Here is a 26,475-nt window from a genome sequence, read left to right on the forward strand (position 1 = left end):
GGACATGCAAACAGTTTGATGCGACAAATCATTAGCCATTGAGTGTTTCATAGCACAGATAATCCTCCATTTTTTAAACATAGTATGACAAAAATTTATATAACAGGCTTAATTTCTCATTCGGGATGAGTTCAAATGAGTAACTGAGCCCATAAACAAACAGAGGTCAAGATAAGATCCACTTTCCCATAGACTTCTATAAGACAGGAAGTCTTTTTGGAACCACAGCTATCACCATCAGGTGGCTTTCAGATAGGATGCAAGTTTTAGACACTTCAGCACTGGTTTAATTTTTCGGACATGGAGGCTGTGCCCATGTTTGTCTTTAGGATCTCCACACAAGAACACCAAGGCATAAGATAAATAAGGATTATTTTGAACTGTTGACCATGTAAAGCTAATCTAGAGTCCAAGAACCAAACCATGGAGCTGGAAATAAGTATAATAGCTCCCTATGAAAGATCCAAACTCTGCTTCTGGTTTGATTTGATTAATTGTACAGATTGTACTAAGATTACATTACAATATTAAAACCAGCACAGTGATGCAGTGTTGGCACCGTCCCCTCTCTCTAGGCTTTCCGGCGTCCTCCGCGCATGTTAGATCTAAATTGGCTGTGGACGTGGGGGTGTGTAGTATAGGGAGTACCCTGCCTCTAGCATCAACTCTATCCCTCCACTCCCTTCAGTTGGATAAGAGGTTAGGAAAACGGATGGATGGAATAAAAAAAAAAAAACCAACAACAACAACCCACACACAGTGGAAGCTGGTGTATTCAACATTTATTGTCTGTCATTTTAAAAACTGTTTGAGGACAATCAAAATATAAATACATTTCTCTCTGTCACTCTCCCTCTCTCTCACATACACACACAAACACACACACACGACCCCTGCCCCTGATTATGATGTTAAAAGGTGCAACAAAACAACCATCAACAACTGAGAACAACCGGGATCTTTCAAAATCAACCAGATTTCAGAAGCTTTTACACACAGAGAGATCCTTAGAGTATACAGTCATAACAAGCAGGACCCACCACACTGACATGAGCTTCAGTCACAGATTCACACCATGTTTTGCCGTCCTCCTAAGACCATCATGACTCAATATGTGGAACAGTTAAAACAGAAGGTGGGTATAACTTGAACCATATTTGAGAACAAGTTTAAACTTGGACAGTTTGATGAGATTTGATCAAGTAAGAACTGTGAAGAAGTTATTTGCATAAACAAACATCAATACTGGGAGGAAATCTGGTAATGACTTTGCAACTGACTTTTTTTGGCCAACACTGCATTGACAGAAAACTGAACTTTGAGTTTAGAGGTCCAGTGAGACTTTGAGGGTTTCCAGCTTTCCTTGAACACAGCAGGAGGGAGAGCTTCTGATTCCCAGTTCCAAGCTGCAGAATCTAAAGCTAAAGATACCCAACACTGGACTGAAAGTTGGTCTTCCCCCAAAATTATGAAATGAACTAAAACCTCAGTTCAACTCAAGGCTCAAAAAAGCTCACAGCATGTTCTTGAAATTGTTCATCATTGATGTAAGCCGAGCCTGAAAAGATCGTTTCCAAACCAACGATTTCAAACCCAGATTTCGGTTCAGTCTGATGATCTTCAGAATAAACAACAGGGGCGAAGTTCAAACTGGCAGAAACATCTGGACACCACATGGTGACTCAACATGTGAGTCAGGAACACAGTCAGACTCAACCCAACATTTACACGCTCTCTTCTTGTGGTTTGAAGCTGCCTGCTGACCCCTCTCATTTAATGACTGAAGCTTTTGGGTGAGAATAACACTCGGGTCACGGGGATGAGGAGGAATATCGTCATCTAAAGCTACTGGCTGCACCAAATTTTTAACATCCGCATTTCACAAACAAACAATAATTTAACCGCAGTCTAAGTGAGCAGATTTATTTTTAGTTACCCCGTTGTATGAGAGAAATAGACAAACCTCAGCAAATCAACCGCTTCCCTCGGTATTCTAATTCAAGAATATCGTTTTTTGTGTTCAAAGTGTTGAACTGTTGGATTCAGCCCCTCTCCTGAGGCAGTGATCAGTGCATCTGCACATATCCCGAAAACAAAAAATGATGGTAAAATCATGGGAAAGATTTCATTTCCAAGTCACATTATGGGAAGAGTCAGGGGTCATTTTGGCCTCTAGGGAGGCAACTTCCTCTAGAACCGTAAACGAATTACAACAATTTTCTGTTGACAGTCGCTATAAAATGTCATGTGACCAAATCTCACTGTTCAGGTTTAGGGGGAAAAGAAAGCTGAATGACTAAAACGGTCAAGGGAATGCTGAGGAGAGGAGGATATGTAGAGTGCAGTCTGGAAGATGTGTCATTAGAACCACAGACCACCAGTCAGCTATTGTGATTCATCTTTGTATTTTCTTTCCAACCCGGTGAGATGTCATAGCGTCGAGTTCTTACACTAACCTCAGACCAGTAATCCTCAGACTCAGATAGTGTCCCTATGTGTGTAAACCTGATGAAAGTCAGACAGATGGAAACGGTGCAATTAAACAAATATTCCAGCAGTAAATCCGAGGGAGTTTTATTCAATCCCCATTAGTTTTCCCTCCTCTGTTATCAGGTGGGCAGAGAATCAGTCCTGACATCTGTTTTTTAGCCGCCATATGTAGAATTTTTAAATTAATGACTCCTTCAACTTCCAGTAATAGTTTTGAGGCATTAAATGTTATAACTGTTAGCAAGAAAGTAAAAATTTTAATCACGTCTTTGAATTTATTTATTGTTCAGCAATTCCAATAGTTCTAATGCTGTGCCGAAAGAGGGGTGAGTATCTGAGACAGCTGTCTCTGATGGTGGAATAATGATGGAGGACACCGACATGAGGCTATTTTAAGTCAACTCAAAAAAGCAGATTGAAAAATCAGACGTCTTTACATAGTGTCTTTAAATTATGTGGGAATATTTGTAGTGCTCTGATTTTATCATTTCGTTTTTTCCCAGCTACACACAGATTGAGGGCTGGGCTACACAGCTTTCATTTATACAACACTGAAACATTTCTGTCATCTATTTAGCACGCCTGTGTTTTACTCCACTCAGGTCTTGCTTGGTTTATAACATGGCCAGGGTATTTATACGAGCTCTGATAAAGACCTGCAGGCCACATCGCCAGAATAAATTGGTGAAAATGACATTTTTCATCTTTTCACCGGACATTTTGTTTATGCGCTGTATTTGAACTTTTAGACATTCAACACAGGAACAACACTGAAACTAATATACTGGGAAAGTGCATCTCAGGAATCAACTAGGTGTTAGCGTGACTCTTTTTTTTGGAGGGACAGAGGGGTTAATTACATTTTAGCAATATTTAAACACTAAATTCATCTTCTCACTTGTACAGAAACAGACATAAAGGGAACATGTGATGAGAATTTGCAAGTCAGACTAAATTTAATATTTTTCTTGTTAATAAATCCCTTTTGAAAAGACCAAAAGCAACAAATGTGTGACTATCTAAATACAAAATACTAAAAAAAAAAACCCAACTGCCCAGTTACTTCTTAAAATAGCTGGTTAGTTAGCTTCATTCATTTGATTTACAACTGTTATTCAAAACAGCCAGTTGGCAGCAATGGAGCATGGTTGGTTTAGCTCTTTTTGTGGAACTTGCTGAGAGTAAGAAAGATAAAATAAGACAAACATAACCAAAATAATGAGTTTGTAATCTCAAAAAGTTTGAAGACCAAGACCACGAACTGTATTTTACATGATTGTGACTTTTAAGGCCTACTGGAGCTTCAATTTTATAAAATGTCATCAGTGAGTCCAGGTTACATGAAGTGAATAAGTGATAGATGGCCTGTCTTTCTTATTCCTCTAGACACTGGGGTCAACCACGATTCTCTAACAATCATTCGGTGTAGTGATCTGACAGTGGACCGGTGCGCAGGTCCTTTTTCCCCCCGGAGGCTGGGTGTGCATCTGCTGCTGTGCTTGTAATCAATCACAGAAAAATCAATCTCTGATTCTGTCTCTGTCCTGTGTGGAGAGGAAAATTCAAAAACGCGCAAGTTCCTCTCCAGACTTTTTCAAGAACAAAAAGAGAGGCAGAGAAATTTAAAACCTGGACGATTTAAAACTTCTGTCTCTCTCTGCATTTCTCTCCCTCGACCTAAGAGAAGACAGAGAGATGGAGAGCTGTGCTCCCGCTTTCAAACTTCTCCCTCCACCTTTCTGCCCTTCTTCTCTCTGTCCTTCTGGCTCTGTCATTGTCTTGGTCTGTGTTGCACCGTGGAGGCCACTGGGGAGCGCTGTTAGGATGTCTTCCCCAGCTCTATCTTCTTCTGGATGGCACGAGCTGAATGGTAGATGAGCGAGTCGATCAGACCGGCCACTGCACAGGTCAGGAGGCAGGATAAACACAGAGACACAGTTTGATTACATTTTTAATAATATATACATATTTTATTGCACAGGTAATAACACAAAGCATATGTAAATAGCACCACTGACCTGTAAATACTCCTCCAATAATGGCACAAACTCCTGTTAGGAAGTGTGTAAAGGACCTGAACAGCGAGAGAGAAATTATTTGGTATTTAGATTTGGCAAAAAATACATAATGATATCCTGGTATTCTCGCCAGCCTATCTGAAGGCTAGACCGTCCCCATTTCACAGCCTCGCACTTACAGCCTTCCCGGTCTTTGAAGGACCCGGCCCACGTAGACTGTGAAGGCCGGGTCCTTCGAAGGATGCGGCCTATGAAGGTAGCTTGAGTCTTATAGATGACCTTTTTACATTGTGGCAGAGTCACAATGTAAAAACTTATCGTGTTTGAAAAACGGTCAGCAATAATGAAAGCTACTGTTACAACTTGCCTGTGTTTCTCTGTGAATTTAACCATCATGGGTGACAGCTCATATAAAACAAAGACGCCTGGCAGCCCCTGGTCTCCTATTAGCCCGTTGGCCACTTTCTCGTGCCTGGTCACTGAGAACTGGTTTGTTTTTACCACCTGGTGAAAAAAGTGAAAACCGAAACACAACAAAAACCTGAGTAATCCAGGCTGTAATTTATGTGTTTGTTTGTTTTTTTTAATTAAATAACTTCTTAAAATCACATATTATGCTTTTGGTGCATTTGAAGAGTAAACATAAAGAGACAGTTCGACTAACCTCGCCGTCAGTTTTCACGTAGATGGTAGGAACAATTTTCACAAAATACTGGTACATCATCGATGCTGTGAGGAGGAACGTTTTTACCATTAAAATATGAAAGCAGTCACATTAAAAAACATAATAAAAAAATCTAGACTTCAAACCCAACCACAGCTCTATTCTATTGTCTCAGATATTAAAACAAGTGTTCATGACATGTTTTATATTTAGGACTATTTTTAATTCAGTTTACAACACAGTACAATCTGACAAACCCTAAAAACAGAGTCACACACACACAGTGAAGCTTACAAAGCTGGATCACAGCATGTCAAATAACTTCAAATGAATGCATAGAACTAGTTGTTTGAAGAGTCCTTCTCCTGACAATATTTTTATATTTCAGCTTTGTGCCACTTCTCATCTATACCTCAGGAAATGAGACACTTTCTGCTGGCTGCTAAGATTGATTTCTGGATCACAGGCACTAAGGACAGGGAAGACCAGGAACCGCAAATCCATTATTATATCCCAAAGAACCAAAATGTTTTTGATTAGTAAAGCTTTTTGTCAGAATCTTGAAAATTACAGGAGGGGGTTCTATACTCAAAACATATTATTTAAATTTGGATTAAATCTACATCACAGGTTTTAAAAAACTGACCTTAAAATAAAGGAGTAACAGTGATGTGTTAAAGAACACAATAGTGTGAATGCATTCACACAATTAGCTGCTTAATGGAAATAAATGGGAAAATTGTATTAAATGTTGTAATAAAACACAACCACAGGATGGCGCTGTTTGCTCCCCCCTCCACGTTACTGTAGCTCTTTATAACCTTCCTCTATCTTTTCCTTCTTCCTCTATCCGGTTATGGAGGTCTGCTTGAAAGGCATTTAAAAGCAGCTGCGCTCAAACTCACGAGAAACCTGAAGTTTCAAATCTAAACCCCCCCCCTCCGTTTTAAACACACAATTAAAGGTAAGCGTGACTTCGGAGTCATTCTTTTTAGAAATCACACAGTCGGTGGGACCAGGCCTCGTCTATCTGTCAAGGCCACAGGTGACGTTAGCATGCTAAGCTAACATAACAAACCACACGGAGAGAAAAAGGTGAATTTGACAGGTTTCGCAAAAAGGAGACCACACTTTCCTTTGTTATCTTTGCTTACATAAGCGCCCTTAAACGGCAAACGTTAACACGCATGGACAAGCTATGGACAAGCTAACATTAGCCTAGCATCCCAGCTAGGGAACAGAGTAAGTCTACGACCTGATTTGTATTAATGCGAGTCAAGGCAACAGATTAAAATGTCTTTAAGCTGTAATGGTTTTAACTTGAGTGACTTAAATTACAGATTAATCTCGGGTATGTTTTTATAATATTTACTGGCAACGATGCACAAGTGTATCCAAAAAGTCAGTAAACATACAGAAATGCGCACAGCTGGAAAGGGTGACGACTAATTGCTGATGGTAACTGCAGAGTAGTGGAACGCGTGTACAACTGGGATCACTGGGTTAACTCTGTGACCTTAAGGCAAAGAAACCCAAAACACAATGTACATAATTGTTATACTTGAATACTTTCATTCCAAAAAACTCAACAAGGTTCTTGCCGCACTTTGAACTGTAATGACGACCCTGCAGTGATCTGAGATTGTTTACAAGCTTCAACCTGAACATTTACCCCTGACAGCTGCTCACCTACATCCTTGCAGCTATTCTTAGATTTATATTAATGCAGTTTGCACTACTCTTATACAATCTCAATCTTTACTCTTCTTTAACACAATTTTTAGTTATTTTGTTATCATTCTTGTGCATAAATACAATCTGTTATTATACACTGTACTATTTTTATTTGTTATCTTGCTCTTCTAGCACTAGTTTTCTTTCTATTTTGACATAAATCAGAGGCATTGAAGCCTCTGACACCTGAATTCACAAGTAAAGTTCAAAGCCCTGGTTGTGCCACTTAAAGAATAATATTCTTCAGAAGAGTACAACCCAACATGTAATTTTCTCATATGGGGATAATATTGTTGGCTGATATTGCCAAGAAGATTACGTTTACTGACAGCGCTGGCTGAGATTTATTTCACGATGTTTACATTTTTATGGCTAACATGAGGAAAAAACATCTTGAACAGTTCATGTATTTGGGTACTGAAGTGCTTTTTCTCCTGGCAAAAAGGGGGAATGAATAGCTTTATCAGACAAAACATTTGAATACTAGAATCAGCCCTGAGTTTCAGAAATGGTGAATCATAAGTTGCAATCTAGAACTTGCATTGGTTAATCTAATCAAATGGTCAACAAAAATGATATGCTATAAGTTTTAGTAATTGTAGTGCATTTACTTATATGGCTTTGTAATCTGGAGTGTTTCTGTTGCCACTGTTTCTGCAGATAAAATAGCTAATATTGATGAAATTAGAAAATATTATAATCTCACAAGTCATCATTTGTAGACCTACCACAAGCCGCTTTTCACAGAGTGAATTAAGGATTCCAGAGGGTCTGTTTTACAATTTTTGAATAAGAACAAATACATAAGATGATAATTTATCTAGCTGGTCTTTAACCTGTTTTTTTGTTGCAATCCTCTGTAGATGCCGGTGGCTGTAGGTCCATATGGCCAGACCCAGCCAAGTTGCTTTGATCGGGTCAAAATGGGCTTCATGATGGGTTTTGCAGTAGGAATGGCTGCTGGTGCCATGTTTGGTACTTTCTCCTGTCTCAGGTAGGTTTGAATTTGGTGTGGGAACAAACTATTTATATAAGATGTAACAGTATTGTGCTGCTCTAAGTGGTAAATACAGACAGTGCATTTTGTGCATCAAGATATTTTGCTACAATAATTGAAAAGAATCTTATTAAAAATGTGTTTTATGGAATTTTTAAATTTGGTGTAAATGTTGCTTGCTTCAACTAGATGAAGAAATGAAAGCTTTAACATGTATCAATCTTGGGGCTAAATATGGAGTGTCTCACTCTAGGTCACATGAATAAAAAGTAAGACTGTTATTTCTCTTTCCAGGATCGGCATGCGTGGCCGGGAGCTCATGGGAGGAGTAGGAAAGACCATGATGCAGAGTGGAGGGACGTTCGGCACTTTTATGGCCATTGGTATGGGTATTCGCTGCTGAAGACAAGAGGAAAGACCTATATACAAATATTCAACAATGAGACTCTTCAACTATTTCCAGTCACAGCTTTCTGTCCATTCAGTGCTGCCATGTTCTCAGCCAACAGTCTAGTTTTGTCAATAAAAGTTCAAATTCGTGAAATGGTTTTCAGGGGGCATGTGATTTACTCTTTGATGCCTTTAAAACAAACAAACAATTTGTAACACAAGTAATTATATTTAGTTCAGTGACACAACAGGGAAATACTTTTTCTTATCAATGCTGGTTTCTTTCGGTTACCAGCCAACCTTCTATTTTAAACATGAGCGGAAACCTGGAAGTTCACAAATGGCACATCTCTAACCACAGTTAAGAGTTTGGAGGAGTTGATCAATTTGTCACTGAACAGTTGTTTGACAGGTTAGTCCAACTTGGAAACATTAATCTGAGAAGTAAACCCTGAATCGTTTGAGAGCAAGTGCCAGGCTGCTCCTGCAGCACTATTGATATTAAAAACAAGAACTTGTATCACTCACCCTGTGGTGCTGTGACATCAGTCCCATCCAGGGGGTTAACAAGACCGGGGTAATCTTTACCAAACGACAGGTGTTTTATCAGATGGGTCATGTTTATCTGTAGAAAGAGAGATTACAAGTTAGCGGATCTCAGAAATTTCTCTGAGTAACTAGAAATAAGCATAAAATTTCACTGCTGAAACAGCCAGATAGCTTGGACTGTAACATACTTGCAGTATGTATTATGAGAAATGATCAAGAAAATATGTTACTTACATTGTCCAAGCCAAAACTCTGCAGGTCGTGTACTGCAAAAGAAACAAAACCACTTTAAATCACTTACTAAAAAGTAAAAAAAAAAAAAAAATGCAAATACAGGCCATGTGTAGTAAATGAAATAAAATGTGTTCAAATCAGCTTGTGTGATTGAGTAGTGCCCCTTTGTTCAGCTGTTTGACTCAATTTGTGGATGAATCTGTGGCTCCCTGGCACAAAAGTTCATTCCAGAGTTGGTAGATATCTGTCAAATACTGGAGTATCTAAAATGGGATAAATTTAGGGCACTTTTATGGTAAGGAGGTTGGATTTAGAGGGACTGACAAGCAGCAAGTTCTACAATGGCTCCACAGACAAACTCGTCACCTTTTTGGAAGAACTACAATCACACAAACAAGTGACAGCTGCACAGTGCAGAAGCTGATCAGGGCAAACTCCAAAGGTTTGAGTTCACCACATGCTTAGCAGTAATGTATTACCCCTTTATTGCAATTAGTACTTGTATGTGCAGTAATAAAGGTACTGGTTTAGTAAATCTTATGACAAAAAAGAAAGTAATACCTCTTCTAATTCAGAAAAGCATATTTAAAATACCTTTTTTTTTTTTCTTATACAAGCTGTAAGCCTGGTCCAGTATAATAGGTGCCATTATGTATTTGATCAATTTGAAATTTTACTTCTCATACACAGTCAGGGGACTAAAACAGCACAGAGACCAGAAATGTTAGGTCCACAGATGCTTGCCATTATTATACACAATGTAACTTGGAGCTTCGATCATCAAGCAAAGAAGAGGAGCAGTCTACAGATGTCGAGTTATGTTGAACCTACACAATCTTTCCATTTTCAAACTTTAAAGATGATGCTGACTTAAAGGGAGCCGATTCTGCTTTATTCCTGCTCCATGTGTTTTTTTCTTGGACTCTACTGCAGTAGTTTTGCATTATTTACAGTCAAAAATAATTCATCTTATACTGAGTGCAACTCCTCAGTTCGCCTTCTCTGTGAAGTTCTCCCTTCCCGCTCCCTGTAAGCCTGTTGTGCTCACAACTAAAGTAAAAGGACTACATTAGGGACATCCCCCATTTCTAAACACAAAGCCAGTAGGGGGGAAAAAAGTGAAACTGAGTGTTTAGAAGGCGGATCTTTTGTCTCACACCATTACTTGTGTGCTGACCTCATTATTTTAAAGTTCAGCCATGTTTAATAAGAGCGTCCACCAGTGGAGCAGTATATACTGTCATACACACACACACACGTGTGTGTATGACAGTATATACTGTCACACACACACGTGTATGACAGCCAATCAGAAAAGGCATAATAGGTCCCCTTAGAAGTAACAAAAGGCTTTACACAAATGCAGCCGGACTCCCCAACACCCATCAGCAACACTCCCCTTGAAATCCAACACTTGTGTTTTTTAGCTCCTGCTTTTTCATCACGTTGCTTAATTATAGCATAGGTATATATATATATATATATATTCACAGTAAGTACACTGCTCAAAAAATTAAAGGAACACTTCTTTAATCAGAGAACATCATCAAGTTAGTAAAACTCCAGTTTTAGCTGCTTTGGTTTTAATGAAATTAACAACAGACGCACTAGAGGGGCAACAATGAGACAACATCCAAGACAAGAATGGTCTTACAGGTGGAGGACACTAGCATTTTTCCCATCTTTTTCATTTCTGACAGTTTTTTGTTATATTAGTGTTGCATTTAGCTAGAGTCAGCATCACTGCTGGCAGCATGAGGAGACACCTGGACCCTACAGAGGTTGCACAGGTACTCCCAACTCCTTCAGGATGGCTCATTAATACATGCCACTGCCAGAAGGCCGTCTCCCAACACAGCCTCAAGAGCATGGAGGAGATTCCTGGAGACAAGCAGTTACTCTGGGGGACCTGGACAGGACTATAGAAGTTCCTTAACCCATCAGCAGAACCGGTGTCGGCTAATTTGTGATGAAGCAGGATGATGACAGCCAGAGCTAAAAAAAATGACCTCCAGCATGGCACTGGTCTGAATGTCTCTAGCCAGGCAATCAAAAACAGGCTACCTGGCACCGTGGAGCCTGACTGGCATTTGCCATAAAATACCATACTTGGCAGACCCATCACAGGTGGCCTGTGCTTTTCACAGATGAGAGCAAGTACATGCTAAGCACACGTGGCAAATATGGAAAGGGCCCAGAAAAGCCACACAGAGCTCTACAGGTTAGGCAAAAACACCCTGACTGCCCTTGGGTATGAGGATGAACTCCTTGGACCCATTGTCAGACCTCATGCTGATGTGTTGGGTCCTGGGTTTGATTTTGGAAAAATGGTTGAGCCTTTTTCACTTTTGTTTTTCAGGGTGTCTTTAGCTAATGTGTTTTCCCCACATTTTTTTGAGCAGTGTTCTTCATTATGTGCAACTATTTATTGTAACAATAACCAGGCTAATAAACTGCATTAAAGCTGTTCTTCAAAAGAATAAAAAAAATAAAATCTGCAAAAAAGGATGGACTTACTTTCCACAGCGTGCACTACAGAAAAAAGAGAAAAGAGTCACAATAGTAATGCAGGTAGACAGCAAACCATGTTACATTAATGTGGTTGGGCATGTCAGTAGGGGCTGCACAACTTTGACAAACTGAGTTTTTATGCTTAATATTTTTAGATTTATAGCATTAAGAAACTAATAACTTAACTCAGGCAATGAAAACAAGCTCTTTGTGTTTGTGGTTTGGCTGTTTAGGAGTATTAAAAGCTTAACTCCATTATACATTTTGATTTATAAGCTTGAGATTTACAGCACAAAAAAATATCCAATTGAGGAGGATTATATTTGTCAGCTCTAAAAGGTTTGAGCCCCTTGTGATTTAGAAAACAGTTTGTATCCTGTCGGAGTAATTGTGCAGTCCCAGACACACACAGTACAGAGGGTTTAAGGTCAGTCCAGGCTGGAGATGATTTGGGACCAGAGTAAGGATGAAGCTGGTTTATTTCAGCCACAGCCTCGCTTACAGTCCTCAAGTGATTCTTGTCTCTTGTTTCTTCTGATAAGCATTTAATATTACACCGTTGAGATTCAGTCATGATCTCACATTAGCAACTTAAGAACAAAGGTCAGTGTTTTATGTTCCAGATAGGAAACTAAAATCAACAGTGGAAAGTGCAGTAAAACGTCAGCTTCCTTCACTGTTTTACCAGCCAGCCAGGTTTTTACTAAAACACATTCTTTATACTTTTAAATTTGGTATTCAGACAGTTTTAGAGTCAGATCAGAAGTAGTGTTGTGGCAGATTTGCCAAATAAAAATAAATGTTTTTAGCATGTGGTAGCTGGCTACTGTTAATTTCCTGCTCTGGTACTCCATGAGGTCTAAGTCATCAATGAGAATAAGAAATGCCCTAACCCACTGTTATTGTGTCTTAGCTGAAGACGTCCAACTTCCACATCCTGATAGTACACATAAGCAATTTTACTAAATGAACCAGTCAAAGCATAAATAGCAACAAGTGTCTTAGACCTCATGGGGTGACTGCACATATGAGGGAAACATTTAGCAGGCAGACAAAAAAAGACAACAACTTCCAGTCACAATAATGAGCAAAATGCATACACAATGATGGCAAACACAACAGAAACACAAGGAAGAAATGAATAAAAGGAATAAAAATGTAGACAAACACTATGTGAGAGGTAAAATGATGAGAAAATTGCACTTTGGCTGAAATAAACTTGCTACGAACAGTTCAGAACAGCTTTGTTAGCTCCAGAAAAAAACTTTGGTTTATCTACAAACTCAAAGTTCAGCTATCTTCTAAAGAGAAACCTCTGAGTACAGAATATGACCCCCATCAAGAAACACTGCAGTCAGCTTTGTAAAACCTGATGTGGGTTCAGTCAAACTCCCAGGCAATGCATGAAAAACAACACGAATGAGATGCAGTGTCACTCGTACCTCTTTCCATTAATTGCAAAGCACGAATAACAGAATGTATTGTTTTCTGCCTGTGAAATCATAAAACCTTTTCAAAATAAAAGACTGAAGATTTCAGAACTTAATGGATTTTAGATAATATAACACACTGACCATTGCCTTTTTCAAAATAAAAAAACCAGCCTAAATTTACATTTTGTATCCGCTGACCGGTGAGTCCGTGTCTCAGATCCTGTATTGGTAGACACGATCAGCTGACTGCACTGTAGCAATCCCAGCTACTGTATGTCAAAATCTTCATCACTGAGCTAAAATCAGTATTCTCAACAAAGCAGTCTGAATAGTGACAAATTGCTGTCATATTTATTTCACAAGTAATAAATACTAAAGCCAAAATGATTTATATTTATTGTTATTATTTTACATTTTTCAAAATGTAAAATAATAAGCAAGCTTATTGTGCATGATTTTCTGTTTTTAATGAACAGATTTAGATGTGTGGCTCAATGTGGACATTTGATTGATGGATGGCTGGATAAATGAATAAATACAGACAGAGAGACTGATGAACAAACATACCCATCAAAGGTTTATAAACACCCTTATGATAGCGTCGTAAACTTGTCTGCTAGTCACTCCAAATTTATTTGGAAAAATATAGTCACAGTGATTCTTTCTGTTTAATTTAGGTGTCGTTCAACAGCGCAGTGATGAAATCCAGGTGAAACACTCCAGACTACAGTGTTCGTCTCAGATCACTGCTGAATTGTCTGTGATAAAATATGTTGGGTGTCTTTGCCTATAGAAACATCAATTCATCAAAAAGCTTCTTATTTAGAAGCTTTATGCTTATCTTAGATCCCAACAGTTCTATAGATTCTGGCTTTTTAAAGGTATTTTGGGCTTCTGACTATAATTACATACAAAGCTCTGCCAATTAGTAAAATAAAAATAAACTAAGGGTGTTAAAAACCTTTGGTTAGGTGTGTCTGTGAGCTGAATGGAGTGGCAGCTTACCGTGGACATGAGACTGCTGGAAACTTTTTCCTGGAGCGAAGTGGAAATTTCCTGCCACCTAAAGCATAAAAAACCCCACCACAAAACATGAGACATATGTATACATAGATATATCCATTTATTAAATTCACTTTGATAAAAATGTCAAGTGATAGCATTGCAAAGGAGTTTTTGTTTAAACCGCAGTTACATTTATAACATATTATTCCTAGTCAAGTCAAGTCAATTCAAGTTTATTTATAGAGCACATTTAAAAACAACCAAGGCTGACCAAAGTGCTGTACAGTAAATACAGATAAAAATACAATAGAACACAATTTCGTAAAACACCTCGCTGATCAAATAAAAAATAAATAAACAAATAAATTAAACCTTTCTAAAAGCCAATGAAAAGAGGTGAGTTTTAAACTCCTGTTAAACTCTTTCTTGCAAAAACGCTACAAAATTATTTTTTTTTTTTCAATATTATCTTGTTATATTTTAACTTTGCTCAAAGATCATCTCAGATCATCTTCCACACAGTGGTCCCAATAACAGGGCACAACATTGCTGCATTAGGCAAATAAGGCCAGCTTATGACTGAAACTGGTGCTCAAGGAAACGGCGAATTAAAAGCCACAGACAAATAAGAGTGACATTTACTTATGTAAGTCTATTAATAACTTTCAAAACAGTTTCTTCATAGGCTGGAAATTCTGGATCTTGCAATACAAGAACCAGCTACGTCAACATAAAGTTACACAGTTGTGTATCATTCTGAGACTTTCTGAGTTGTGTCATCCCAGGTATGACATACTACTGATGACTACTCATCTCAGTAGTATTCTCGTTCTGAACACTGGATGTCCTCCCGAGAGATAACAAGCCTGCTGATCTTTGACAGCCCTGCCATGTTATTAAGGATGACGTGTAAGACTTCATACCTTGTTGACTTCCAGGAAGCCGTAAACCTGACAGCCTTCATTCTTCTGCTCCTGCATCTTCTGAGTGAAACCCTCTCTTTTACATTGCTCGATGGTGTCTGCACTCTTGAACGCCCAGCCTCGCCGCCGATACGCTTCGCGCACATCATCACAGGTGTTGCAGCATCTGGACACACACACCAAGAAGAACCAAGGCGAGTTAACACAGGGTCATACAGTAAACAGAGACAGAAAGAGCAGCCTGTGTTTGTGTCTTACTTGAGATCTTCAGTTTCAGCTCCGTAGCAGCTCTCGCATCTGTCTGGGTCCAGCGTGCTGGGATCAAACACTTCGCCATCATCAGCCTTACCGAGCTCTGAACAATAAAACACAAAATAATCATGATGATTAGCAGCCAAACAACATCCCTACTTCAGCACATAACTCTGAGGAAGATAAACCCTTTCTAAATTACATAGTTGTGTGTTTTTTTATATATATATATATGTCAGTAAAGAGACCCAATATCCTGTCAGTAATGCAAATATGACAATATTATAAAAAATATAAGAAATGCTCTTTTTGTACAGATTCTTGTCATCTTCATATATTTGTATTTTGAGGTTAATAATGAGACCACATAAGCAAAGTTACAGATGAAACTGACAAATATTTCCAATTGATCATCCTTGATCATCCTCAAGTTGAAATCTGATATCAGAACAGACCTGAGCAGCATCTAAGCAAAACAAAAGGTTCAACTGCTCCCATATTATAAGAGCCACAAACAGCTTTTAAGTAGCGGTGCCTCCTGCATTCACAGTATTGTTGACTGAGGTCTTCTATAGAAGAAATACATATGAGCTTATACATCAAAGAACTGTAAGACACTCTCTTTGTAAATCATTTTCAGAATGCTTTCATTCTCCTGGCACAATAAAAGAAAGAAACACTCCCAACAAGTTTCACCATGCATTCCTTTATCTGGGAATTAAAAACACTCCATGCAAACATTTTTCCCAAGTGGTGCTTCCCCAATTGGAATCTTTCATTTTTAGTGTTCTGCCAATAACAGATATCCACCTTAGTGAGAGTGAAACAGTCGACCAATGATGCTCCATTAACAGGAATTTCCCAAAAGTCCCCACAGTCAGTGGTGCTTTCTATACTAGAATGCCGAGAAGCGACTTGACTTCTGGATTTGTGAGCATACGTTTCTTAATTTTCTTAGGGAGTGACAAAACTATAAAATTCCTCAATATTTCTGACTCTGGAAACATTAATAAGTCACAGATCTTACGTGTGTATCAGTGATGCATGTTGATCACTGGAATGTTTTTATGTTTGAGAAGCAAAAAAAATAAGCAGGAAAATGGAACGAGTTTGCTGACTCATCGTCTGTTTTAAAACTATGCCCAGAGAATTTTACAATGCAGAGGCTCTGCAACAAGAAAACAAGCAAACAAACAAAGGAAAAAACTGAACAAAAACAATCTAACAAAAAAATCATCACATTATTTGTTAATCCACTGCGCTGCCAAACCAAATATGCACACCTCCACACACTGTCCAATCTGCTGAGCAGTATCAGCACCTTAATGGTGAGCGTAACATCAGCTTTTACCGTGCTTTTCTGCCTCCTGGGTGACAGGTTTGAGCTCTTTGTCCAACCGCTGTTTGAACAGATTGTGTTCAACGTCCAGCTGCTGCTCACCAGCCACGTCCATTGCATCTATACTAAGATCTGCCAAGAGAAAAAGCAGATGTAGGTCTTTATCATTAACATATGTTATGATTAGCATGCTAACTTCATCAGTCTGGAGCTTCTTGAGAAAAGAGAACTTACAGGCACACGGCATGTGAGGGAAAATAATATCGATGTTGATTTTGAGTTTGTCTCCCCGTGACGTGTCGACGTACAGCTCAGGATGGACCTGCCGGGCACAGGTGATTGTTAACTTAGTCATCCACGTAAAACAGAAACACCAGTAAAAACAAACGTATTTAATCAGTCAGGGAACAATTTATCTCTGATGCTTTTTGTTTTTTTAAACACCAAAGAAACAGAAAGTTAGTCTTCATTTCTGCACTAAACACAGTAAAGATTCTGAGAAAACCCTGGAAAAAAATTGTTTTTGTTTGTCCTTCACACTTGTGTGTGTAGACTTTTAGTCTATTTCACTGTTTACATGTGCAGACTCATCAGAGCAGTCTAACAGGTATTTCAGGCCATCTTTATCACCACAGTCTGTACCTTTAATCATCGGGAGAAAAAATTAACACAATCAGGATCTTGGAAACCACGTCATCAGTGTCAGTTAACTGGTATCAGAGGAAACCAGATTTATGATTATGGTTCTTTGCAGATAATAAATATGGATTCATTCATAATGGAAATTTAATTGGAAATTTACTTTATCAAGGAGAAATAAACTGAGACACTGCACTAAGCCCCAGTATGAGACTTAAGTTGTCTGCTGTAACCAAAAGTATTCGTTTGGTATCATATATGAGAACAAGAACAAAAATAATCATCATATTTAGAGACAAGGCAGTAAATATTTTCTTACATTTTACTGAAAAGATTTAGCTCTAGTTCTAGAATATTATCTAGAATTTGCACATTCAAAAATAATTGTGAAATTTCTACTAATGAATTTTCTGACATGTTTGATTAGACCACTGGCCTGCACATGTAGAAGCTCAGAAACAAGTGTAAAAAAGCAGATTTGGAACTAAAACCTGTTATTTTTTACTTTGTGTGCCAGGTGTTGGGTTTAATTTCACAGGGTGGAGGATGACACCATCTAAAGAGGACATCAAAATAAAGTGGATAAACTCACCTCTTTAGTCAGATAGTATTGCAACTCAGAGACAAACAGGATTAGCATGATGACACCACTGATTATAGTCACTGCAGAGACAGAGGAAGTATGCATTTTAACACCACACAATATCACATTTCTGTATAATGAGAAAACTCTGAACTATAACCAAGTGATTACATGAAAGGAATACGTGTACAACAATAACATGGAAAAGAAGCAGCATTATTGTTACTTGTACCTTCTTTCCAAAAGTAATCCAATATTCATATATCACCTAATTCTGGCATATACAGACTGCATATATACATACATAATATGGCACTAATAAGTTCATAAACTAGCCTACACCACAGTCAGCTCAGCTGGAATACTGGATAGTACTGAGTCAAAGATCTTCTGCTGAATAACTACATCTAGGTCTAGATATTTTTTGACACCATTACATTTAATATTTACAGAATACATTTAATATACATAATGTACTCAATTGTGCAGCATGGTGGCACAGTGATTAGCACTGCTGTGAAGCAGCAGTGTCAAGGCGATATTGAAATTTGGTCTTGTCCTTTGGCATCACTAAATGACACGCTGGGTCAACAGTGAGTCAGAACTGATGCTCCCAAATGCTCTTTTTTTCAAGGATCATGTTCTAACTTTCCCTAAATCTAAGCAAGTAGTTTTCAGTCCCTAAATCTGAATAGCAAAAGCAAAAACTGTTTGAAAATCAAATGAATTAGCAATTGAGGAAAAACGATGAAAGTGGAAAACACAAAGGTCCAAATGTGAGCCGAACCTCTGTCTACTGTGATTCTTATGTTTGACACCCCTGGTTTAGATGATACAAATACATCCCTCTTCTTCTTCCATATTCACAAAACAATGTGTTTTGACAGTCATTTAACAGTCACCAGTTTAAAAAAATCCCTAGATTATAAATAACAATAGCCCTGTTGGAAGATCAAAAAGACTAAAAAGTCTACTATACCTCACATTATTTATAAATCATCCTCTACACAATTTTAGTTCCTACCAAACTACACAATACTGTTGTAGTTCACACATCATGATAACAAGACTGTCTCTAAGCAAATGTCTGCATACGGCGTTATAATAGATATGTTGTATATAACCTTTCTAATGATGCTTGTCCCATCTCTTATGTTATTGTCATCATAGTATAATTAATTTAGTTCAAGCCTTTTCACGTCTGTTTTTACCTCTTGAATTCCCTCTCTCGAATTAATAGTTTTACTCTATAAAAACCACAGGAGAATGATTACAAACTAGTCAACAGTCTTGTAAAATCATGAAAAATCCCCAACAAGTCCTTCACAAAAAGCCTGTGACACAAACTCCTCAAAATGTGTGATTTTAAACCGGTTTCTCTACATTTGCACCCACACTTTATGCTCAACTGTTCTTGAGCTAGCTGCATCGCTACTCTGTTATCGGAAATGTAAATATTACCGGCATCTATTCTGCTTGATTTCCGGCTTCCCTTGAGTTGCCACAGGCATGCTAATACTGTAACTTTATTCATGTGTACTGTATTTGAGCACTGATAGGAGAAATGAAGCAAATAGCTGTGTTGTTAGCCGCTGCAGCTAACAGGCTGTATGTATGAATGGCTGCTGCTCTGTGACAAATTAAAGCCTCTCACCAGTCGCCCCTCCCCACGTCTTCACTCGGAAATCCTCCAGAGTTTTAGGATAAGCGTCAAACTGCTTCAGTTTATTTAACGTGTCCATTTTCTAAACCTCCAATCACCCGCTACAAAAAATGTTACCGACAGATTCCTTCAGACACACACACCAGCCCTCAACTTTCACTTCCGGGACACGCGAGGGGCAAGCTTGGGCCAATCAGCGTCGGCCGCGTATTTTTTTCTTTCTCCTTGCGTTCCTTGTTTTCTTCATTCAAAGGTCTACCTGTGGACACGCTGGTTTACATACAGTTGCATACATTTTACAACAATAATCACCTTTGTGGTGATTATCAGTAGTTACATTTAAGGCTATTGGCAATCAACAACTGCATTATAATTAACACCAGTAATAAATAAATAAATAAGAAAGAAATATTAACGATTCATTAATACAGAAGATATCAAGAAATTCATTATTTATTTGACTGTGGCCAGTTATTTGTAATTTTTTATGCTTTGATACTTTTTGGATATTTCCCACATATGTTGATACTTATTCATACTTGTTTCAGCTGATGTATCAAATGTCAGGCACCAGAAGGAGCTTGTATGTTTTTGCAGTTCATGTCTGGGTTCAGGCACAGCACTGTGGTTTCAAGTTACTCAGTGGCTCTAATTTGGCTTAAGGCGTAAAAATGCTGTCTCACTTTGTTAGTCCAGTGTTGGACTGGTGGATGGTGACATGTCCAGGTTGTATGCTCTTCAATGCCTGTCCCTGAATGGGTTGAAAAAAACTGAGAAAGAGCCTAAATTATTGATCGTATCTCCAGACTCCCCAGAACCAAATCCAGTGGTGCATCTTTTGAGGTGGAACAAGCTCAATCCATACATCCTACAACCCAGAGAACCCAAAAGATCAGTGCCCATATCGTAACATGAGATACAACACTCCAGAGTCCTGGGTGAGAGCTATTTTGGCTGAATGACAGAGGCCCAGCTTCACTGTTACGCAGTCTTTCACCACCAATAAGGTGGCAAACCTGCTCAAGTCACATAGTTAACTGTTCCTGTGAGACACAGTAGGGATGGGAAAGAGACATATTAATAGTAGGTGTTGCAAAAGTCAAAATCTGAGCTGGAAGCACTACAAAAATTTCATGCTTGAGTGTGGACATAGTTACTCAACATTTGAGGATTTGTGGAAGAGGTGCAGTGGTGAGCACTATTGCCTCATAGCAAGAAGGATTAAGGTTAGAACAGTTTGCATGTTCTCCTTGGGGGTTGCAGATGCATGGGTTTTCTCTGGATGCTACCAAATTTCAAAGACATGTTAGGCTAACTGGTGAGTCTCATCTAGATAAAAATGTTCAAAGCGATGCATAGTCAAAGTAGCATTTAGTAAGGAGTATTTTGAGCTCTCAGTAAGCACAAAATATAAATGCTGGCCCATTGCTGCAAATGTGCTAAAGTAAAGATTCACAGTGCAAAAAACAAACAAACACAAGACTCAGTAGCCTAATCGTTTTTAATCAAAATGTGCATTGCTAATAAAATAAAGACCTATTTACACAGTGAGACACAATAAGATTGTACAGAGACAGCATTACACAGACCGATCTACAGCAGATCTCACTAAACATTTTTACTTCCAAATCTCCAGAATGTCAAACATTATATTTTATCAGTATGTTCAACTTGAGGAATTTATTTTCAGTGCCAAAAAACAATTACCTGTATTTGTACCACTAACTGAGATAAAACAGTGCGAAACAACTCTGACATTAAATTGTCTCCATTTTTTTTCACTGTCATGTTTTTGAACAGAAGAAAGACAAAAGACAGAACCTGGAAGAAACTGATGATGTGTGGAGCAGTAGAACAATAAATCCTGCATAAGAGCAGGAACAGAAAAAGTCCTTAGTCAGCCTTCTTTTTCTGCCTCAACCTGAGAGAGGAGCTCTCTGTCACCTCGCCTGCCCAGCCTGACCTTCAGATGACCAATGACCTCATGTCCGACCCCGAGGTCAGCCACAGCTGTCTGAACCAGCTGCAGTCGGGTTTCTCTGAGCGAACGCCTCAGTTTGGCGCGTCGATTTTGAAACCAGATCTGAGAGAGAGAGAGACTGGGTTATTCTAAGTGGACATTTGATATTTTTTCTTATATATACACACATATATTATATGCACTAAGTCTGCTAAATACTGATACCCTAAACACAAAGCCCCAGCCTTAAAAAAGTAACTACATGACACAGAAACTTATTTTGCAACAGTTAAGATAGTTCTGCTTGGTACTATTTATTAAAACACTTTTCAACAGTGCAGACATGGTATTTCTCATTTTCATAGTTCTGATAGTCTGGGTAAAGATTCAGTTCAGTTGGTTTAGTTGCCGCTCCTCCCTGAGCCTGGTTCTGCTGGAGGTTTGTTCCTGTTTAAAGGGAGTTTTTCCTTCCCACTGTTGCCAAAGCACTTCCTCATAGGGGATCATATGATTGTTGGGGTTTTTTGTTTTCTTTGTAGTATTGTAGGGTCTTTACCTTACAATATAACACTCGTTGAGGCAACTGTTGTTGTGATTTGGTGCTATATAAATAAAACTGAGCTCAATTGAATCTAATTATTTATCAACTCCAACTCTAATATGGCAGATGGCACAGGACTATGTGAAACTTAAGCACACACATCCAGATCTGTTTTCTAACATGTAGTGTTTAAACCTCACAGTTGACCTATAAGACCTGCAAACAGTTTGATGGATGAAATCTAAGGAGTTTCAGGGGAAAAGCACAATCACTGGGTCCTGAAATTAAATATAGTAGGAGCAAGGACAGGGAATGACAAACGTGAAGCGGTAATACATTTGGTTTTTCAATATTCTGTATGAAGCTACCTGTATTCTGTCCTCATCCAAGTTGAGTCTCTCTGCCAGCTGTTCCCTCAGCTGAATACCAGGATAACAATTCACCTGAAACACTGTCTCCAGTATATTCACCTGGGAGGATGCACACAATGATATTAACCCAGGAAAAAACCTGTATTTCCTCCTATAATAGATGGATGTCGTGATTACTGTATCATAATTGAACAGAATTATTGAAGAAGTGGCTGATAAACTGATTACCTGGCTGGTGGTAAAGGCAGTGCGTGGTCTGCGTCCGATATACCAGTTTGATGTCGGCTGGGAGTTTAGCTGCTGCTGTTGTTTTCTGTTCTCGCTCTCCACATTATTTTCTGGTTTAATGGAGAAAAATAAAAGAGCATTTCACATTAATGCGGCAATTATAATCAAACGCAACATTTAGGCAGCATTAAGCCAAATTCTAAAAGTAACACTGGAAGTAAGATTTACTTTTCACACTGATGAATCTTACAAATGCAAAATATGAAATATATAATTTAAGAAAAATTATGTAGATAAATGTAACATAATAAATTATGCTTTACTTTGGCTTGATTTTGAGTTTTGTGTAATGAGCCAGAGAAAGCTTAGTTTAGTGGGTTACTTCCAGTCTGTTGCCACTGCTCAACTGTAAAATAAAAATGAAACCTGGTATGAGGGACAACAAGAAAGGAACAAGCAGGAGAACAAAGAAAGACATGAAAGAGAAGAAAAATGCATGTTCTTCAAAAGCAATGGATTTAAACATAGACTAATAAACTCAGTTTGTTTCCTGTACAGCAATAGGACATAAGGAATCGCCCCCAATCAGGTTTTAAAAAAATACTGAAAGTGTCAGACTGAAATACTCAAAGTTTAGTATCAACTGGAGGATGTTATGTTACAAAAATTACAGACTGAGCAGTTTTATAATGACACAAACATGAATCAATGTTGTGATTCAGTGTAATCTAATTGCAATTTTTTCTACAAAAAAACCAGACAAAAATGAACCTTTAAACCTAAACTTTAATATTACATATGATAACTGGTTTAGTTTAGATTTTTTTGTTTTTAAATGCTTTGGAAATCATGTCGTATTACAGACCAGAGGTTAGCACTTCATCAGTAACAAACAGACTACCCATTACTAACTCTTCAGACCTTTTGTTCCTTACCTGCCCAGGGTCGGTGGAGTTTCAGGCAGTTTCCGGGTCTTTCCAAACCCAGAATCCGATCAATGGAAAATGCCAGCCTGCTTTCAACTGTCACAGACGCCATAATGATTACTCTGACTTATAAACAATCCTGAAAGCCGAGGGCCCCCGGCCTGCAAACAACAATCTTATGTCGTTGTAAAGAAAGAACGAATCCAAAAATCAAGCAGTAGTTGATCGCACTGTGGTCCTTTAGCTCTGTAGTCTAAAATAAACTGAAGAGGCCAGTGCCTGTTTTAGTCTGAGGTGCATGAAGCAGCAGGACAACAAACTGATGACTGCTGGTTTAAATGGGAATGGGAGGTTTACAATGGTCACCAATTAGAACTAAGAAGTCCTTTTTTCCATGTGAATAAGATTCCCCGAGGTTCCACATAGGAGCTAATCTCAGCTAATTGTGTCTGTGTGACCTAAAGACAGCATAAATATTTAACTCCAGTCAAATACAAGACGGCAAAAGTATTTGCAAAATTCACAGGAAACAAAAACAGCTCATCTGACAGCATTTGTGCAAATGTGTAAGTTTCTCTCCCAGATGATAAACTGTATGAGTGTATGTGTGAGATTAGGTTGGGAAGTCTTTTTTTGAAAACTGCCACCATGAAACAAATACAAAGCAACACTGACTCCTTTTCTTCTAAATTAGCAAAGTAGAAAATCAGTTTAGTTTTCACAGTAAAAAAAACCTACATCCTTCTGTTACAAGACTGAGGCAGAAGTTAAACTAATAATAATGATAATGATAATAATGATCCAGTGAGATCCACTAATGCTATTAGCTTAATCTGTTTGTGTTGTGATGCAGATGAAGCTCGTAGTGTCTGAATGCAGTCTGAATCAGCAGGCAGGAAACCCTTTTCAGAAACAGCTTAGCTCCTAATGAAGGCCTAGGGCAGCTTTAAATCAACAGCACACTTGTTTGTTTATCCATGAATGAAAGGTGGGACGGATGTGACTACATGCAGAGAGAAAAGCCACTTAAACTAAACCTCAGTTTGACTGTGGCCGTAGAGTTGAAGCAATATTTCAACATTACTTATCACAAGGCCGGGGACAAAAGAAGAACACCTTCCTTGGCTTTGTCCAAATTTAAAAATAATGAGAAACAGAAATGTAAAAACAGCAGTAACAGCTTCTTGTTTTCTCTGTAAATGGTTTTCAGAAACATTTCCAGCATTGTTTAAAATGGAAAGGTACAAACACTGCCAACTCCCAAATGGCATTTAAGACCCCGTGTGAAATCAGTCTCAGATTTCGTCTGTTTGCACTCTGCGAGATGTGGAGATTCAGCAACACACAGCAGACACAGGGAGCTTTAAAAGAAGGGAATACTAATTATCTGTCTGATTTAAAGCATCAACACTTCCTCAAACACCAGCATGAGGTCGAAGACAGACACACAAGGGCCAAAATAAAACTCTACAACCATCAAACTCTGGAAACAAACACAGCCAACATATAAGCACCACAATTTTTAAACAACAATTTAAGTATGTTATCTTTAAAGCACTAAAAAAAAAAGAACGTAATCAACATAATAAGGAAAATAAGGACACACATAGCTTGTGATTCAGGAGGATGACAGGGTATGTGGCTATGTGTGTCGTAAATCTGTCACTTTCAAAGGTATGAATACAGTATACATGCTAAAATCCTAACATTGTGTGTGAGGACACATAGATAACATACCAACAATTTGAGGACATGACTGACACAGTGTGTACTCTAAGTTTTTTTTGTGCATCTGTAAATGCTATTGTTGCTGTGCTGTGTTTAAAATTTAACATAATAAGTGTTTTCTTTGTCAGTCATTTCTGTTACAAATTACATATTTTTCAACTAAATTTGACCAATAAAAACTGATTTTGGTGCCTTTAAAACACCATGATGTCACACCCAAATGCTACACATAATTCTGTTTTGCATTAAAATATCTTTACACTCTACACAGGCCAGCCTTTCTCACTTTATCTCCGCTAGTTCCTTCTGCAGAGCAGCATATCAAAAATCCCTTGCACATTCCAACATGTTCACTAGAAAATGAGGGAGTGACAAATAGTTCATGCCGAGCAGGAAGAAGGGTGAGTTACAATAAGTGAAAAGATTCCTCTCTTAAATAAAGACTGGAATTCATTTAAATTGGCTTTGGAATTTTACTCCTGTTTGCTGAAACAAATGACTGAGACAACCTTAAAATACAATGAAAATAATGAAAATAAAAAAATACATAGCAGTAAACTGGTTACCTTATCTTGTCTTATCTTATCTTATCGTTAATAACAGGGTGGAAGTCTATTTTTGTCATGTGTGGAAGAGAAAGCATATTTTGTTAATATTAATTCCTTATTTTAGCTCTGAATATATGACAGTTCCTAACCCTGTGATGCTAAATGTGTTGTATTATTATTCATTCACTCTGCATCATCAATGTGAAAAACTACTGTTTACAATCACACACATGCAGTTTTTTTCCAGTGAGGAATACATTATACAGAAATGCCAGATATAGCAAAAATTATATTTAATATTGGTATTTAGTTTATTTAAAAAATAACAGAAGGCTTAATAAAAAGTTTGGTTCTCAAATAATTTGAACTGAATTTTGTGGCAATTTTTTCATGGTTCAGCCTTTACAGAGTTAAAGCTCCGCCCCTTATGTAACACACTTGAGATATTCCAGTAACAGTTTGTCGTTTTTCCGCATCTTGCTTTCCACCCCTATCCCCTCCCGCCCAGCACACACACTCAAGTGACTCGAAACTTTATTTAGCTCAGGCAGATCACATCAGCAGCATCTACTGTGAGAGAGCAGGAGGAGGTTCCATAATTCTGGCACTTCAACCTGCTACAACACCGTATGCTGAAGTTTGCTGTAAGTTTTACTGAAGGCATGATCCAAAGGTAAAGTAAATATCAGTGAGGATAAAGTTGTGACTGACTACATTCCTTCTATGCTTTCAGATTCACCCAGAGAGAA

The 26,475-nt window shown here is 38.2% G+C and overlaps 3 protein-coding genes across 5 annotated transcripts; 1 reads left to right on the forward strand and 2 right to left on the reverse strand.

Annotated features, from left to right (window-relative positions):
* Positions 1–767: 767 nt before the first annotated feature.
* On the reverse strand, positions 768–19,583 carry ergic3 (ERGIC and golgi 3). Of its 2 annotated transcripts, XM_086293012.1 has the most exons (14): positions 19,416–19,583; positions 17,771–17,841; positions 16,774–16,861; positions 16,552–16,671; positions 15,207–15,303; positions 14,949–15,114; positions 14,026–14,083; positions 11,594–11,608; positions 9,077–9,108; positions 8,822–8,918; positions 5,173–5,237; positions 4,876–5,012; positions 4,509–4,564; positions 768–4,389 (listed from the first exon to the last, which is right to left on the reverse strand). In XM_086293012.1, the coding sequence occupies exons 1-14, from the start codon at positions 19,501–19,503 to the stop codon at positions 4,310–4,312; spliced, it is 1,170 nt and encodes a 389-aa protein (XP_086149138.1). In that variant the 5' UTR covers positions 19,504–19,583; the 3' UTR covers positions 768–4,309. The 2 variants fall into 2 exon arrangements, with proteins under 2 accessions (XP_086149138.1, XP_086149139.1); XM_086293013.1 differs by lacking the exon at positions 11,594–11,608.
* Positions 5,974–8,451, forward strand: romo1 (reactive oxygen species modulator 1). 2 transcript variants are annotated; one of them, XM_086293014.1, is made up of 3 exons: positions 5,974–6,136; positions 7,770–7,900; positions 8,198–8,451. In XM_086293014.1, the coding sequence occupies exons 2-3, from the start codon at positions 7,770–7,772 to the stop codon at positions 8,304–8,306; spliced, it is 240 nt and encodes a 79-aa protein (XP_086149140.1). In that variant the 5' UTR covers positions 5,974–6,136; the 3' UTR covers positions 8,307–8,451. The 2 variants fall into 2 exon arrangements, with proteins under 2 accessions (XP_086149140.1, XP_086149141.1); XM_086293015.1 differs by lacking the exon at positions 5,974–6,136 and adding an exon at positions 6,245–6,267.
* Positions 19,584–21,321: 1,738 nt separating the features above from the next.
* hesx1 (HESX homeobox 1) lies at positions 21,322–23,562 on the reverse strand. The gene is made up of 4 exons (XM_086294268.1): positions 23,460–23,562; positions 22,525–22,634; positions 22,294–22,395; positions 21,322–21,507 (listed from the first exon to the last, which is right to left on the reverse strand). Exons 1-4 carry the CDS (start codon positions 23,560–23,562, stop codon positions 21,322–21,324), a joined length of 501 nt encoding a protein of 166 aa, XP_086150394.1.
* Between the last annotated feature and the right edge of the window lie 2,913 nt (positions 23,563–26,475).

The sequence above is a fragment of the Aulonocara sp. 'chitande type north' Nkhata Bay genome, linkage group LG5, assembly GCF_057382095.1.
Source record: "Aulonocara sp. 'chitande type north' Nkhata Bay isolate Kocher_YH1m ecotype deep benthic linkage group LG5, A_spYH_male_GT1.1, whole genome shotgun sequence".
Lineage (NCBI taxonomy): Eukaryota > Metazoa > Chordata > Actinopteri > Cichliformes > Cichlidae > Aulonocara > Aulonocara sp. 'chitande type north' Nkhata Bay.

Coding starts and splice junctions, on each gene's coding strand:
- hesx1 (XM_086294268.1), bottom strand. CDS start 23,562: ATGGCGTCTGTGACAGTTGAAAGCAGGCTGGCATTTTCCATTGATCGG. Junction 22,396..22,524: donor CTGCCTTTACCACCAGCCAG/GTAATCAGTTTA, acceptor GCATCCTCCCAG/GTGAATATACTGGAGACAGT. Junction 21,508..22,293: donor TGGATGAGGACAGAATACAG/GTAGCTTCATAC, acceptor TCTCTCTCTCAG/ATCTGGTTTCAAAATCGACG.
- romo1 (XM_086293014.1), top strand. CDS start 7,770: ATGCCGGTGGCTGTAGGTCCATATGGCCAGACCCAGCCAAGTTGCTTT. Junction 7,901..8,197: donor GGTACTTTCTCCTGTCTCAG/GTAGGTTTGAAT, acceptor TTCTCTTTCCAG/GATCGGCATGCGTGGCCGGG.
- ergic3 (XM_086293012.1), bottom strand. CDS start 19,503: ATGGACACGTTAAATAAACTGAAGCAGTTTGACGCTTATCCTAAAACT. Junction 14,084..14,948: donor GCTTCCTGGAAGTCAACAAG/GTATGAAGTCTT, acceptor TTTATGCTTTAG/GTGGCAGGAAATTTCCACTT. Junction 8,919..9,076: donor AGAGTTTTGGCTTGGACAAT/GTAAGTAACATA, acceptor CTCTTTCTACAG/ATAAACATGACCCATCTGAT.